Source organism: Trichosurus vulpecula, chromosome 4, assembly GCF_011100635.1.
Source record: "Trichosurus vulpecula isolate mTriVul1 chromosome 4, mTriVul1.pri, whole genome shotgun sequence".
Taxonomy (NCBI): domain Eukaryota; kingdom Metazoa; phylum Chordata; class Mammalia; order Diprotodontia; family Phalangeridae; genus Trichosurus; species Trichosurus vulpecula.
The window spans coordinates 129,029,859-129,046,897 of NC_050576.1; the positions used below are offsets into that span (position 1 = coordinate 129,029,859).

At 41.5% G+C, this 17,039-nt stretch overlaps 1 protein-coding gene across 1 annotated transcript in view; it reads left to right on the forward strand.

Moving 5' to 3' along the window:
- The first annotated feature begins 4,543 nt into the window (after positions 1-4,543).
- Positions 4,544-17,039, forward strand: part of FBXO28 (F-box protein 28) — a 61,637-nt gene continuing 49,141 nt past the window's right edge. Inside the window, exon 1 of the mRNA XM_036754694.1 lies at positions 4,544-4,839. Coding sequence (XP_036610589.1) covers positions 4,573-4,839 — 267 coding nt within the window. The 5' untranslated portion in view covers positions 4,544-4,572. The remainder of the gene's footprint in view (positions 4,840-17,039) is intronic.

The following is a 17,039-nucleotide window of genomic DNA, read 5'->3' on the forward strand; positions in this document are numbered from 1 at the left end:
AACCATATATTTTGAAAGGGGAAATTATTAATGTCAATTAATTACATTTATTACTTAAGATTTTAATTTATAATTAAATAAAATTTTAAAATTACTTTGCTAAGTGGTACAAGTTTCAATACATTTTTCAGGTTTTCTTACTGTTTACATTTAGCTGACAGGACATATTATACTTCTTGTCAGCAATCAGTTTATCATACTCTGGAATCATGTTTGAAATTGATTTCTTTAGAAATCAAAACTGGGGCAGCTAGGGGGCAAAATGGGTAGAGCATTGGCCCTGGAGTCAGGAGGCCCTGAGCTCAAATCCGGCCTCAGACACTTGACACATGTACTAGCTGTGTGACCTTGGGCAAGTCACTTAACCCCAATTGCCCTGCCAAAAACAAAACAAAACAAAACAAAAAAAAACCCCAGAAATCAAAACTAACCTTAGTAGAAACCTCATTTTCTGAGTTTACTTTCTTAAAAAACTGTTGTTCCCCAATGAGATTTTCCAACAATTTGGATGCTTTAATTTGTTTTTCATTGGTGTCCAATTTGCTTAAATCAGGATGTTTTGATTTGAAATGGTGAGGAAGACTGTATTCTTTTGGAACGGCTATTACTTCTTGGCAAACTAGGCATAATATTTTGTCTCTCATGTAAGTAAACAAGTATCCATTTGCCCATTTCAGATTAAATAAACACTCTGTGTTCTGATTCCATCTTCCATTTCTTTTTATCACCCATTTTACAAAGTTACCTCAAAAACTTTAATGTTAGAACCAAAAAATCTCCACAGCAACTGCTCACATACAAAGAAATACTGAACTGAGTGTCTTACCTTGGAGAGAGCACCAGACACTCATGTAACTTGGAGGATGTTCATGCAGCAAGAGAAGAGAAGAAGCCCTCAAGTTGTTGCCACTCATTCCACAGCAGGCATCAGCTGCTATGTGGCTGCACTCACTTTGTCCCTGTTCAATGCCAGTAATGACTGAAAACACAGAGAAAAAATATGACTCTTGCACCTCTCAGACTAGAGACAGACTGACGATGGTTGGTTGCCCTGTGTCACGACAAAGAGGAGAGAGTTCTTAGTGGCAACTCATCCACCAAGATACATGATGCGCACAATACTGCCTAGTGGAAGGCAGGTTAAGCGGGGCACGGACAAAGCACTCATTATATCTTTACTTTCTTTTACATCCTCTATGTTTTTCCCAGACTGCCTGAAATCCCTTGGTGGACCATAAGCGGCCCACAGGCCATATTTTGTGCAAACCTATTTTAGATACCGTGCTAAGCACTGAAGATTTTTGTTGTTCAGTTGTTTTCAGTCATGTCTGATTCTTCATGACCCCATTTGAGGTTTTCTTGGCAAAGATAACGGAGTGGTTTACCATTTCTTTCTCCAGCTCATTTTACTGATGAGGAACTGAGGCAAACAAGGTTTAGGGATTTGCCCAGCATCACACAGCTAATAAATGCCTGAGGCCAGATTTGAATTCAGAAAGATGAGTCTTCCTGACTCCAGGCTCAGCCCTCTAAACACTGCACCTCCCAGCTGCCCCAAAGCACCGAGGGTACCAATAGGCACAAAACAAAACAAAAACAATGTCTGCTCTTAAGGAGCTCAGTCTAATGGGGGACACAACATGAAAACAACTATGTACAAACGAGATACAAGATAAATTGGCCGTAGTCTTAGAGGGAGGGCACTGGGAAGAGAAGACGAAGAAAAGCTTTTTGCAGCACATGGGCTTCTAGCTGAGACTTGAATTAAGTCGGGGAAGCTAGGAGACAAAAATGAAGAAGAGAATTCCAGGCATCAGGGATGGCCAGTAAAAATTCACATCGTCAGAAGATGGAGTGTCTTGTGTAAGGAACAGCAAAGAGGCCAGTGTCACTGGGTCACAGCATAAGGTGTAAGAAGACTGGAAAGTGAGGAAGAGGGTAGGTTATGAAGGGCTTTAAAGCCAAACAGGGGATTTGAAGATCAATTTGACAGCTGAGTAGAGGATGGGTTGGAACGAGGAAAGACTTAAAGCCAGGAGACCAACCAGCAAGCTACTGCAATGGTCATGCAATAATAGGTGATGAGGGCCTGTACCAAGTAGTTGCAGTATAAGAGGAGAGATGAGACATATACAAGAAATGTTACTAAAGTCAAAACAACAGGACTTGACAACTGATTGGATAAAGGGGGTGGGGGGTGATGAGAGAGAGTGAGGAATAAAGGGTGACACCAAGGTTGGGAGCCTGGGTAACTAGAAAGATTGTGGCACCCTTGACAGGAAAAGAGAAGTTGGCAAGTGGGGAGAGTGTGTGTGTGTGTGTGTGTGTGTGTGTGTGTGTGTGTGTGTGTGAAAGATAATAAGATAATGAGGTCAGTTTTGGACCTGTTGAATTTAAGATGTCTACGGGTTATCTAGGTCAGGATGTTTAATAGGCAGTTGAAGATATAAATCTGGAAATTTGAGTCATCTGCGTAGAGATAATTGAAACCAGATGACAATACAGTGCTTAACTATGAAAGATATGTCTTGCATGTAATTGAATATGTTCATTGATGAACATGGTCATTACTGCATATTTACATACCGTAGATAATTTCCCTGTTATCCATGCACAATTTTTCTGCTTGCTTATTTGATTATATATACTATTGTTTATGCATATCCTATTACCATGTAGACCTACTGATGTTATTACTACATTGCTTTGTTCTACTAATTATATGTATTTGCTTATGGATAGAAATGTACTACGGTGACATGTACATGTGAAATGTCCTGCGTGTCATTTAGACCTTCAATCACCAGAGCTATCCAGGATTTAGTACTATATACAAATATGTCCGAATGTATCCCGAACGATTTGCAAATATGTAACTAGGGAGAGTTAAAGGAGTTACTATTTAAAAACCTAAGACCTAAGCTAATAACGAAATATTAAGCTAACTTTAGCTAGGTGACCACTTCAGGACTCCTTTTTATTAGGGGACTACTTAAATCCCTTAAACGATGATCCAATTTAAGAGTCCATCAGTTCCGGTGCTTCTGGCAGAAGCAACACTTAAGGAACCCATTTCCTGATGAGATAGATGGATCATAGATCTGTGGGCGCTAGAGGAGGGAAAGCCCCAAGAAGCAGAGAAAGCAGAAACATAGGCAAAACGGCCTCCCCAAGGAGTGGGTCCGAGGCTCCCGGGGAATGGCTGTGTAAACCAAATAGTCAGGAACAGTGTTGAGAGAGAAGATAGTAACTGCAATACCCCACCCCCACCCCAAAGGGGCAATTCTGACTCTTCTTTCCCTCCTTGGGCTCCCTCCTTCATGGGACCTTTTCCCTTTTGTAGGAGAGTCTATTTGACTCTGTTTTAAGAATTTAATTTGTCTTTATAAACAGTTATCCACAGACATTTGCTATTCTGAGTATACTTACTGAGAGAAGGCAATTGGGGAGAAGGGGAGGTATGGGTGGGTGCGGGGAGAGTAGCATCCCCAGAGAAAAGACACAAGAGGTGTTTTGCCAGGGCATATCTGTTTGGGGGCTTGGAGATCTAAAAAATTTTTTAAAGAGAATTACATACTTTTTGATACAACTTTCCAAAGCAGCAAGTGGCATATATGCCAAGAAATCCATAGGCAATGAGTCAGTACTAGGATGGGGGGTGGGGGGCGTGGCAAATAGGAGTGTCTGAATAACCCTACCTACCACCCTATCTCTCCTAGAGTCAAACTTAAGAGAATTGCCTCGGTGACTGTGAGTGACTTGCCCACGGACACACAGCTAGGATGTGTCAGACAGGACTTGAACCCAGGTCTTGCTGACTCTAACGCCAGGTCCTCACTCACTATCCCACACGCGTTTGTTCCACGAATGACCATCCTGACATTTTAATGTCCCCCGTGCCTGGAACATTCTCCCTCCTCTCCTCTGACTACCGCCCTCCCTGGCTTCCTTTAAGTCCCAACAACAATCCCACCTCCCACAGGAAGTATTCCCCAGCCCCGCTTAATTCCACTGCTTTCTTTCTATTAATTATTTCCTATTTATCCTGTATATAGTTGCTTTATATACATTTGTTTGCAGGTTGTCTCCCCAACAGATGGTAAGCTCCTTGAGGGCAGGGGCTGTCTTTTGCTTCTTTTTGTATCCTCAGAGTTAGGCACAGTGCCTGGCGCACAGCAGGCGCTTCATAATGCTTTTGAACTGAACTGAAGCTGGAGGCGGAGGATCTGGGTTCAAATCCTGCCTCGCTCCTTCCAATCCCCGGGAGCTAGGGCAGACAGCTCCCTCTCTCCGGGCCGGTCCTCGCCTGTCAAATGAAGGGAGTGCCTGGGACCTCCAAGGTCCTTTCCATTCCCGAGCCCGAGAGGCCCGGGAAGAGCCCCACCCACCCAAAGTGACCTCGCCTTCTGGGGGAATCTCCCGCGCCGGGTCGCGGTCTCTCACTGCAGTGCACCCCCATCCTCGGAGGGGGAGGAGGAGGAGGAGGAGAGGGAAGAGGAGGAGGAAATGACGTACAGGAAGTGTCCCTTTTCCCCTTGCAGCAGGGGGAAGGCATCAAACCCTCCCCCCAAGATGGCGGCGGTGACGGAGGAGTGGATGGCGGAGGAAGGAGGCGGTGGCAGCTGCGGCGGCGGCTCTTCCCTGGCCGCGGGGGCGTCCCAGCGGCTGTCGCCGCTGCCCCCGCCGCAGCCCGCGCTGCTGGGACCCCAGTCGCCGGCCTCGCCGTCCCTGGCCTTGGACCAGCTGCCGCACAACAACACGCTGGTGGCGCTGCCCATCGTGGCCATCGAGAACATCCTCAGCTTCATGTCCTACGACGAGATCAGCCAGCTCCGCTTGGTGAGGCTCTCCCCTCCCCCCGTCGGCCTCCCCCTCCCCCAACCCCGGCTTCGCCTCCGCGGGGCAGGCAGTGGGGGAGGGACTCCAACCCCACACACACCCCCGGCCCAGCGTCCAACCACCGAGAGAGGGGAGGAGGGGCGTGTCCGGCTCCCCCTCCCCTCGACCCTCGGCCCACCCCTACCTGGGGAGGCGGTGATCCCCTCCGGGACGGCCACTGTGCTTCGGGGCCGTCCTTGTCTTTACCCCCTTCCCCAGCCTGCAGCGAGAGCATCGCCAAGGGGAGAGCCGGGGGTCCGCACCCCACACTCCTGCAGTCTAGTCTCCAGCACATCTTGGGGGTCGAGGCTCCAAGACCAGTCCCCTCATTCTCAGGCACCCTCTCTAAGGCTGCTTGTTCAAAAGAGGTGCTGGCATTGGCCGGCTTCATCTTACTAGAACGCGAGGTATTGTTCCCCCCCCCCCCCATCCCCTCCGCTCCCTATCCCCAGGACTCCAGTGAGAGGGGCTTAAACTGCCTCTGGCGTGTCCCCAGAACCTGGTGAAGGGGTCAAGACACGACTGAGCGACTTGAGTCTGTTTGCTTACCCCGACACCCAGAGCCCTCGTGACCCATAAAAACATCGCTGAAAAAATAGGCTTTCATATGCCCGCTGTCACCCCGACACCTTATCATCACCCTCAACTAGCTCGCCAATTTGCTCTCCTTTGCACTATCCTCTAACTACGGTCATTTTCTTCTTCCCTGTGGCTTTGGAATCTCTTCCATCCCATGATTGCGTCTAGCTTCGCCCATGAGTTTCATAAATAGAACCTGTCGTTAGGACTTGACTTCACCCGAGGGGCTTGGCTCCGGATTTGACAAGGATTCGGTTCACTCGTGTTTGACTTCTTTTCAGTGATTTTCTCTTTGAATGGGATAAGGAGAAGATTAAAGAAGGTGGGCATTTTGATGTGTGGTTTAAAAAAACCACAGATGAGTAGAAGCTAGAACTGCAGTCTGTTTTCAGGAAGACAAAGACATCACACTTGAGTGTGCATAGGGGCTTTCTCTTTTGCAGAGATGAAATAGATTAAGTTGTATATGGGCATTTAGGAATTTATTAGAATTTTCTCTTTATGGAAATCATACCAATTTGAGGAAGAAAGCTCATGAAGTCACAAAAGAAATACTAATCTGAAATAATAGCCGGCTTTCTAGTCAACACAATCATCAAGCTGTGCCAGTATCTGCATGATACAAAATTCTTCAGCTGAAGAATAATTTTTAAAGTAGTTTGGCCTTGTATTTCAAAGTAAATGTCACTGTAAACTTATAATATTTAAATATTCCTTAATTTTTCCCCCCAAATGGGAATTCTTGCCTGAGATCATGTACCTTTGTCATTTCTGAAAATGGGCGTAACAGTGCTTTTGGACAGTGACTTTGGAAATTTGTATTGCTGTCAATTTTCAAATGTGGGGAGGGTGAAAGGGAGAAATTTTAAAAGTTTGGAATGGTTTTAAGACATCTTTCCTTTAGAGGGGAAAAACAATTTATCTTGAGGTTAATCTAAACACATCTCATAATCACTGGAAGTGAGCAGTCTGATATAAAACCTGTAGACTCATGCTTTCTTAATTTTTTAATTGTTTACTCTTTATTTCAGACATTAATACACAGGTCTGCATATAAAGATTCTCTGCCTCTCCCCTACTTCCCAATCCCTTAAAATTCTGCATCTAGTATCTCTCATCTTATCTGTAAAAGTGTTTTTTTCCCCAATTTTCACAGTGCATATTCTTATCCATATATATAAAATATGACATAGTGCTCACGTTGTTTGATATTTGGGGGGGTTGGGAATTGAGGTGAATTTTTAGGTGGAGGCCTTTAGTTTGGAGCCTCTAGTATAGCCCATGATCCCGTACCATTTTTAGAGGAGGTTTTCTCTTGCCAGTAGATGTCAGCACTACCTTAATTATTATCTCTTTCTTTTTGTGGAAATTAGCAGGAAAATACACCTAGTTGGTGATAGGCTTTATTTGCCTTTTCAACTAAAGTAACAATTTATACAGTAAGCGTAGTTTGAAAAAATAAAAAAAAAATCATTACATATGTTGGTACAGAAGTTTCTTTGTATTATAAACCAAGGTTTTTTGAGAGAAATTAAATCTGTTTAAACTATGTAATATTTTGCCTGTTTTGAACAGCTTCCTCATAATTATTGTTCTGTCAGTTTAATGGTCTTTTATGGGTTATTATGGCTCCTTTCTTCTTTTGCCACTTTTTGGAAATTTTACTGTAGTTAGCACCCTAATTAGATAGCAATCAGACAGGAGCCACATTCAAATTATTATTCATGTCTGTGTCCTTTGGAAGATCTGATAGAAGAGGTTGAAATTGCTAAAATGAAATTTTTGCATTATTTGTATAATTTAACAAGTTGAGAGACTTTCTTTGTTTCTCCATGCCATGGATTATTGAGATTTGACTTTTATACAGTGAATTCCAAAAAATTGTCAGGACTCTTTAGTTGTATTGGAATTTTGTTGTATTCCCCCCATTTGTGTGCTTGTTCTCCTCCCCTTCTCTAGAACCTCGCTTTAGTTATTATGCTTTCTCACATATGTTCAATCTCTCCTTTCTGGTTTCTTATATGCCTATTATATGTTCATGATCCCCTAATCCTAAAAGAGCATTTCCTCAACCCTTCTGATGTATCAAGCTACCATCCCATCTCTCTCCTTTTGAATACCAAGCTTCTTGGAAAAAGCTATCTATATTAGATATGTTATTGCTCTTCCACCACCCCCACTCAACTTAAACCCTTCTCTCAAATGTCAGCAGTGATCTGTGAATTGCCAAATCAAAAAGAATTTTTTCCCCTCCTTTTTTATCCCTCATTCTTTTGTATTCTCTGAAGGTTTTGATTCTATTGCCCAACCATTTCCCCAGATATTTTTTTTCCTTGTATTTTGGGACATTGTGTTCTTCCTGGTTCTCCTACTATCTCTGTAACCCTTCTGTCTCTACTAGCTCTTCTTCCCTTCCCCTTTAATCTTGGGTATTCCCCAATGTTTTGTACTCAGTCTTCTGTATATTCCCCATTCATTCTCATTGCTTTCCAGGTCTCTTTAGCCCTGAGTTTTCATCTAAACTTCATTCACATATCTCAGACTCTATACTAAATCATCATGTGGATGTGCCATTAGTAACTCAAAATCCTCAGTGTCTAAAACTAAACATGTTTCTCCAAAAACTTGTTCTTCCTTCTTAATTGACTTTCTGTCAGTAATACCACCATTCACCCAGTTGCCTATGTTTAAAAGTTTGTTATAATTGTTGATTTTACCCTCGCCCTCAGATGGACCTCCAGTCATCGTCAAGTCCTGTTGATTTTTTTTCTACATCTCTCAAGTCCTTCTCAACTGTACTCCCAGTGCCAATACCCCAGTACTGGCCCTCATTACCTTATACTTCAACCACAGATGAAGTAGAATCCAGTTCTGCTCTCCCCTCCAATATATCCTGCTGAGAGATTAATTTTCCTTGTGGACTTTTCTGAACACATCACTCTCCTCCGCCCTGCTACATACTAAATAAATTCCAAACTGTTTAAATTGTCATTCAAAGCTTCCCACAATACTTTTTGAGCCTTATCTCATACAATTCCAAGTATGCCAAACTGGAGTACTCACTGTTCCCCATGGTGTCCTTCACTATCCGTGCTATTATTTTGCCCAAAATCCTCTCCCCTGCCTTTTTTATTTGAAATCAGAACCTTCCTTTAAGACTCAGCTCAAAAGCTACCTTCTCTCTTTCCCCTTTCCTATCAGTAACAATTCTTCCTCCCTTTGAACCTCAAATAGCACTTGATTGAACCTCTCTTTTGTTACTTGCATGTATTTTTTGGTAAGGGATGGAGGAACAAGTATTTTTTAAGCATCTTCTGTGTGCCAGCCATTGTGCTACTATGCGTAATGCCACTGTGCCAGGCACATGATCTCACTTGAGATAATATTTGTATTACAGTTGCTTGTGAATCTTTACTACTCTATGAAGTCATAAATACCACAAGACTGTTACTGCTTTATTTGATCTTTGTACCTTCCCTAACTCAGTGTACTGTACATAGTAAGCACTGGATAACTTTTGTTGATGTTAAGCTGTAATGGATGTTGATTCATTAAGTGCACCTTAAGTGTCCTTGGAAATCTTGGCTACACAAACATTGTTTATTGTCATATAGATATCCCTTGCTTTAAGCATACGTTTTTATATAGAAATCCAGATTTATTGAAAGTGTACCTCATAGCATTCTTTTAAATAGTATTTCTGTCCCCCCACCTTATCACTCTCAATGCATTTAATGTTATTTGTCTTACACACAGATTTTTTGGATGACTCATTATTGGTAGGGCACATACTTTGAATTGCTTTTCTAATAAAGGTAATAGATTTTGTGCTGCTCAATGCTCTTTTATCTATTCTCTTGGGATGGAGGACAGAACAGGACTATGAGGGCTACATAGAATTTCTTAGTTAAAAGTGACGTTAGAAACAATGTAGTCCATCCTGGAACTGAACATAATCTCTGACAAATGCTTGGTCATCCATTTTTGAAACAATTGACTGAAGCCCATAGCCATAGAAAAGATGGAAACTAGTTTTGAATCTGTTATCTTGGATCCAAATATACCATGTTTTGACCCATTTAAGAATGTAGCAAATGTGGAAAGTTTATTTCATAGAAATGTACTGTAGAGAATTTCTTCTAGACCTGTATTTTTTAGCCTAGTTTTTTGTTTTTGTTTATAGAGGAATGAGCAGGCATAGAACAAAGCATTGGGGAATATAAAGATAATTTATGTTTGGCTTTCAAAAATGAAGGCAACTTTATGCTTCATTCCCTTCTTGTCTTGAACTATTGGTGGCCTAAAATCCAGTTAAGACAACCTATGGGATAGCAGATTTCAAATTGCTATAGATAATTAAATCCAACGGGGTGTGTGTGTCTCTGTATCTGTGTGCCTACCATATGAATGGCACCCTGTTAGAAATTGGCAGATATTTGAGGATTGACTGTACTTTGCCGTTATAAAAAAATTTTTATAGTATTCAAGTATATTCATGTAATAGAAGAATTTGGCCAATTTTGAAGTTCAGATTTCTTGCTTTTTACTTGTGAATTTGGGTCCATATCTGAACATCTATAAGAAACGGTTTTGACCACATTCATTGCAGTTCAACAAAAAGTCCATACCTGCAGCCTTTCCATCTTGGAAAGATCTAACAGTTTGTGCTCTTTTGAGAGTGGCAAGGGCCACTTGCACTTCACAACAAAGTATCTGGGTAGAATTTTAGTGAAGGGTCTTATTAATAGGATTATTTGTATGCAAATAACATACATATACAACAGACATTTTCCCTGTTATGCTTGTTTACAGTATTAATGGATAGTACTTCTACCTCTGGTCTTTTTTGCATGAATTATCTATCAAATACAAGCATTCATATTTGATATACACACCCACATTTATTTAAAAGTAAAAATGTGCATTTACCTGTTGACTCCATTTCAGTATTTCTTCTTACCAGTTTTGGTCATTTGCAAAGTGTGATTAAACGAGCAGCTTTAACTCATTGCACATTATTAAAGAGTGTTTTTCTTTAGAAGTTGTGCACAGTAAGACAACACATGTGAAACAATTTAAACATGTTTACACAGTACTGTGTCAGCAAATGCAAAGGAGCGAAATGAATATGCAAGTGCTGAGAAAAGTCAATTGAGGTTAATTATGGAAAGGTTCTTGTAGGAAGTGAGTTTTTACCCAGATTTTTAAGGATAGGCTCATGAATTAGAGTAGCAAAGCGTTCTAGGTAGAAATGGCATATTCAAAGATGGTGGGAACTATTTAAATAAGCTATAGGGACAGATTAGCTTGGGAAAAGCAGAGGTCCTAGGGATACTGCAAAAATAATCTAATTTTCTTCTTTTACAGATAAGGAAACTGAGACTCAGAAAACTAAAGTGCCTTTTTTCACTTTTAAGTCTCAGCTAAAATACCGCTTTCTTCAAGAATACTTTCCCACTCTCTCTTAATGGTAGTGCCTTCCCTCTGAGATCACTTCCAAGTTATTCTGTACCTATCTTGTCTGCAGTCCGAATGTCGTATGTAAAATATTTGCATGTAGTCTCTTTCTTTCGATTGTGAGCTCCTTGAGGACAGGAACTATTTCTTACCTTTTTTGGTAGCCTCAACGCTTTGCATCGTGTCTGGCACATAGTAAGCAGTTAACAAATGCTTGTTGATTCAACTTGTTCAGCCACAGCTAGTGAGTGACAGAATTAGGACTGGAACTCAGGGCTCCTAACTCTTAATCTATACTTTTTTTCTAGTATTTTCAGTGCCAGTGTCAGCAGCACCTAGGTCAGAGAAATACATACTGCTTTTTTCAGCAATAAAACAGTTCTTGAAAAATGTAAACAACTTAGCTATTGGGAAATTTTACAAAGGAGTCACTGTAACTCCTTGAACAGTATGAGAAAACATAAAGAGAAATTTGTTTTTCTACTGTTTAGGTGGGGAGACTAAGGACAGGGTGAGAGGGCTATTGTAAACTAGTTATGAGATAATGTCACCACCTGGAATAAATCGAATCAAGGAATGAGATATTATTGCTACCTGACTAAGGTGGTGTGATTGTAGACATTAGAAACAGCTCTTTCTAGAATGCTTCTTGGAAGAATTGGGAGATAGTGGATTGAATGTGGGAAGAAAGAAGAGAAATTAATTGAAGATGACTCCAAAGTGTTAGCTTAGGGTATCTCTACATTTATTCCTTTGGTTATAAAATCCAAATTATAAATTTTTGCTATAAGAATATTCTATTACCTTTAATTTTGGTTTATGAAGAAAATTTTTGTTAAAATGAAATTTCTTCATTGGTGAATTATTTATTGTTTATAGACATAGAATTTCTTTGTATCTGAGAAAGTAGTGCAAGTAATGTATCATAAGTTTATATCCAATGAAGTGTTCTCAGTTTCACCATCCAAACAGCTTTTCAAGGGGAGTTCCTGTTCTCCCTCTTCTGTCTTTTCTCTTTCCCTCCAACCCCTACCCCCTCAGCAGTTCTGGATAGGACTACAATCCATGGGGCTTGTTCAGACCATGGTGTTTACAATTAGACTACCTCTGCCTTACTTAGAAGATTCCTTCAGAGAACTAAGAGTGATTCAAAGATGGCTACCATCTTTTTAAAATGAGTTTAGAAATTATAAAAAAACTTTTTAAAATGGTTTATTTATCCAGCTTTGTCAGAAAGACAGGTGCAACACAGATGATTTAGAGAGATTACCTAGTACATGAGAATGGAGGTATTTCTACATTTAGAGACTACTTAGAGAAGGAAAAAAGAGCAAAATGTAGTAGTCAAAGCCTGAAAGCATGAGTAGACTGGAAGCCCATGGACACATTACCTCTTGCTCCCTCTCTGGGTTCCCAGCATACCTAAAGCTCTTGCTTCCCTTGAGGAAGTTACCTTTGAGCTTGATGAGAGAGCGGCCCTAGCATATAACACCTTCGAGACATGCTTGAATACATTACCTCCTGCTTCCTAACTGTGTGTTTGGGGGTGGCCCAGGCTACAATTCCTCCAGGAGGAGTCCGAGCTCAGTTCCTACAAACCGAGGGGTCGAGGTCCAAGAGCTCAGCAACTCCTGTCTCCTGGCCAAGCTTCCTGGACACACCATTTCCTGCCACTTTGCTGTGCTTCCAAACTCCCCAGCACTTTCTTGCTTGCCTCAGGTTGGCCTCCTCTGAGAATTCACCATCTTCTACCTCAGCTTCCAGGTGCTTTCCAACATACCAGCATAGCTCTTGTGCCTTCTGTGCTTTGACACAGCAACCTGACAACCTGAAGGACACAGCAACACCACTTGCCACAAGGTGGGACAGGATCTCTCCCTAGCCACTGATACTTTCCCTGGACTTGTTCCCCAGGGGTTAGCATACTCCCGCTGCCCTTCTAGTGATGCTAAAGACATGACTGCAAAAGAACAAGAACAATTATTTTTACAGACACATACACGCACACGCACACACACATGCAAGCACGCACCTCCCCCCCCCCCACCTCTAACTGTCCAGTCTCATTCCTACTCCTTGCTACTCCCACCGCCAATGTCCTGCCCTAAATTTACCTGCTCCTTTCTACTGTACCTTCTGGAGCTAGCCCTCCATAATGAATGAATTTCCTTTTATTTTAAAACTCTTCCTGTCTTTCTTCTTCCATTTTCTGGACTGTAATGAAACGGGCTCCCTCAGGATGGCACTGCATCCCTGGCTGTCCTTTTCAGTACTGGTTGTACTTTATCTTATACCTTCCCAATTCAGTGGTTCTGCTGGGGGAGTAAAAACACTCCTTCCTCTCTGCTGCTATTTCCAAAGTTTCTCTATCACTCAGCAACTTCTCTTCCTCAGAGGTTCAGGCTATCTAAATTTATCGCCTAATCCAGATCCTGAGCCTAATGGTTATCTACTGACCTCTCAAAACATTCTCCCTTTTTGTCTTAGTAAATTTAGTGACTATGTTAGTCTCCCTTTCTCCCTGTAGTTCCTGCCTTCATCTTAGGGGACTTCCACATACACGTTAATGTTCCTTTAAATACCAAAACATCCTAGATCCTCAATCTACAAACCTCCCATGTTGTACTTTTCCACCCATCTCAGCTACCCTTTTGATCACTGCCATCACCCAAAAGAAATCCACATTCAGGAACTTCTAAATTCCTCTTTATGATCATAATCTTTTATCAGTCCACTTTTCACTATATCTTACTATTCTTAACCCTATTCTTCATCTTTCCTATGACTTGCACGACTTAGTACTATCTCAGACCATTGCTCCTACTCTGGCTACATTATTTTTCCTTCCCACTCTTTATTCTTGAGAGGACAAGTTCAATTCCACACTATCCTGTACTCTCAGATCTTTGTTCTCATGTCCTATCTCTGCTTATGCCTTGCTAAACCTTAACCCTGATTTATTTCTACATTTGCCCACCTGCTCCTTCTTATGGACTGCTGAATAGAATTGGAGAAAGTCATAAAACCATGCTTAATGGTCCACTACAATTTTGTTACCCAATTTTGTTTGGATCCTAATACTCCTCCCTAATTGGTTCTGTAACCATATCCCACAGTGACTGTTCCAAACCTCTCCTCAGGCCTCCCCTGTCACTCCTCCCTCCACCCTCAGCTGAGGACCTCACCTCATACTTTATGGAAGAATGTATTGAGAAGTGAGAGCTTTCTCCTCTTCTCATCTCACATCACTAACAACATCCTCCACTGTGTCCTTTTTCACTGCAGTCTTTGATGAAAAGATGACCCTTCTTGTCAAGGCCAATGCCTCAACATAAACCCTTAATCCTGTCCTCTCTCATCTTCTCTAAGAGATTGTCCCCACTCTCTCTGATCATGAGTTTCTCCCTAACTACCGGTTGCTTCCCTTTTGCTTACATTCACTTCTCCCTCATCCTTAAAAGACCTTCAGTAGAGCCTATCATCCTTGCTAGCTGTCCTAGATCTCTGCTCCCCTTATCAGCAAAATGCCTTGGAAAAAAATTGACTACACTTGGTACTTCTTTTTTCTTTCCTCTCCTTTAAACCCTTTGGGATCAGGCTTCAGACCTTGTCATTCAACTGAATTCTATCCAGAGTTACCAATAATCTCTTAATCACTAAATCTAATGATCTTTTCACAGTCCATTCCTTTTTCATCTGTGCAGCATTTGACAGTGTTGACTAATATCTCACCCTGGATGTTCTTTCATCTCTTGGTTTTCAGGATACCACTGTAGGATTCTCCTGCCTGTCTGACGGCTTCTTCTCAGTTTCCTTTGCTGGGTCTTCATGTAATATGCACTAACTGAGTGTCCTCCAAGGCTCCGGGGCCTTTCTCTCTATATACACTGTCTCTCAGTGGTCTCAGTCAGCTCCCACAGGTTCAGTTATTGCTCTGCAGATAATTCCCGTACCTCTATTTCCAGCCCTACTCTCTTGTGCCCCAGTTCTGCGTCATCAACTACCTATTGGACAGTTAGAGCTACGTGTTCTGTGAGGGTCTCAGATTCATCATCTAAAAAACCAGCTTGTCATCTTTCTCCCTAAACCCTCTCCTTTCAGATGTCTATATTTCTAACAAGAGCAACAGGGGATCCTTCCCCTCACCCAAGTTTACAGCTTCCATATCGTCCTCAGCTCCTCAGTCACTGTCACTACATATCCAGATCAGCTGCCAAATCTTATTAATCCTACCTCCACAACATCTCTTGCATATGTTTCCTTTCCATTCACACAGTCTCTAACATCAGGCCATCCCCTAACATTTAACATCCCCTCTCCCCAGATTCATGCAAGAGCTTTCTCCTTGCTTCATTTCTCTCTCCACTACAATTCACACAGCTACGAGAGCAGTTTTTCCTAAGGCATAGGTCTGAGTATGTTGCCCCTTCCCCATATAATAGGTTCCAGTGGTAGCCTATTGCCTAGGACTCTGTCATTTAAATTTCTTCATAACCTGGCCCTTTTCTATCTTTTTAGTCTTTTTGTTCGTTACTTTCCTCCATCAAATCTATGGTCTAGTCATACTGATCTGCTTTGCCACCTTTCACACTCAACATTCAGTTACATTTCTTTTTCTTTGAACTGGCTGTCTTCCATGCTTGAAATGCTCTCCCTCCCCACCTCTGCTTCCTAGAGTTCCCGGCTTCCTTTGAGACACAGCTCATACACCACCTTCTATAAGATCCCTTTCCCCGTCCACCCAACTGGTAATGTTTTCCTTTATGAGGTTACTTTCCTGAAACTTTTTTATTTATGTATGTAAACACATATACTTATGTGTGTGTATAGTGTGTGTGTGTGTGTGTATATATATATAATATATATATTATATATGTATATATATTATGTATATCCCCCATGTGTGTGCATGTTGTCTGTCACATTAGAATGTAAGCTACTTGAGATAGGGACTGTTTTTGTTTTTCTTTATATACCCAGTTCTTAATATAGTGCTTGACAAATAGGAAGTACTAAATATATGCTTCTCGAGTAATTGATAAATGCAGTTCTTTCCATTAGTAAAATAACAAAAGGAGATCAAGCTAAAAGTCAGATCAGCCTAAATAAAATTCGTTTTTATTTCACATACTTAGAATTTGTTGCTACAAAAAGATCATTTGATAGTATTCATCTGATTAATCAGATGTCAATTCATTGACAGTGAACTTACTGTATTTTACAGGTATGGCTAGAAGTGCTTATGACATTTCTTCTGAAATGTTCATGTTTACTATCATTTATCTGGCCAGACTAAAACCATTCTAAGAAAAAAAAATTGAAATCATAATCTGTGTGATGCACAGCTGTAACTAGGAATTCTTACATCTAGGGCGAACCATACCTATGGTGAACAGCATGAAAGATACCCTCAATTGGTGTTGAGGCAGATACCACCTGATGGTGGGGGTGAATCAGCAGAAACCTTTAAGACACTTAAGTTCATTGTTGAGGAAACTAGCCTCAGAGGAGGGGGCCATTAGGTAGCTTCCTGTTTCCCAGCCTTACCACATAGTTATTAAGAATTTTCAGTGGTTTCTTCAAGCTTGGCATGTAAGAAGTTTGATTACTATTGGGAGAGGAGAGAGTGTTCATTTTTGTAACAAACATGCTTTTGAGTAGAGGGCTGAAAGAAGGTTTGAAGTTAACTTTCCTTTGACCCCTAAAAAAACTCATAAATGTAGTGGTAAAGCTGGAAAAGATATTGGTTGATCTTATTGGTTTTACCAAGAAAAAAACTTGAGACTTTAGAGAGGAAAAGTGACCTGCCCAAGGTCACCAAGGAAGGCTTGTTCAACACTTCCTGAAGTTAAAGTGAAGCTAAAGTGCAGACAAGTAGAACCCAGATTCAGACTCACATTAGAGCCAACTTTGTTCAACTCCTTCATTTTACAGAGGAGGAAATGGAGACTTCGAGTTGGTGTCAGAGCAGGTACTGGCACCTCGTTCTCCTGACTTCTATGCCAACACACTTAAGCAAGGTTGTGGAAATTCACTTGGCCTCCTCCATTTGGGACACAGGCCCTTCCAGAGCATCAGACCTTAGTCTTGTTACTCTGAGCAAGCACCTCCATCTGCAAAATACA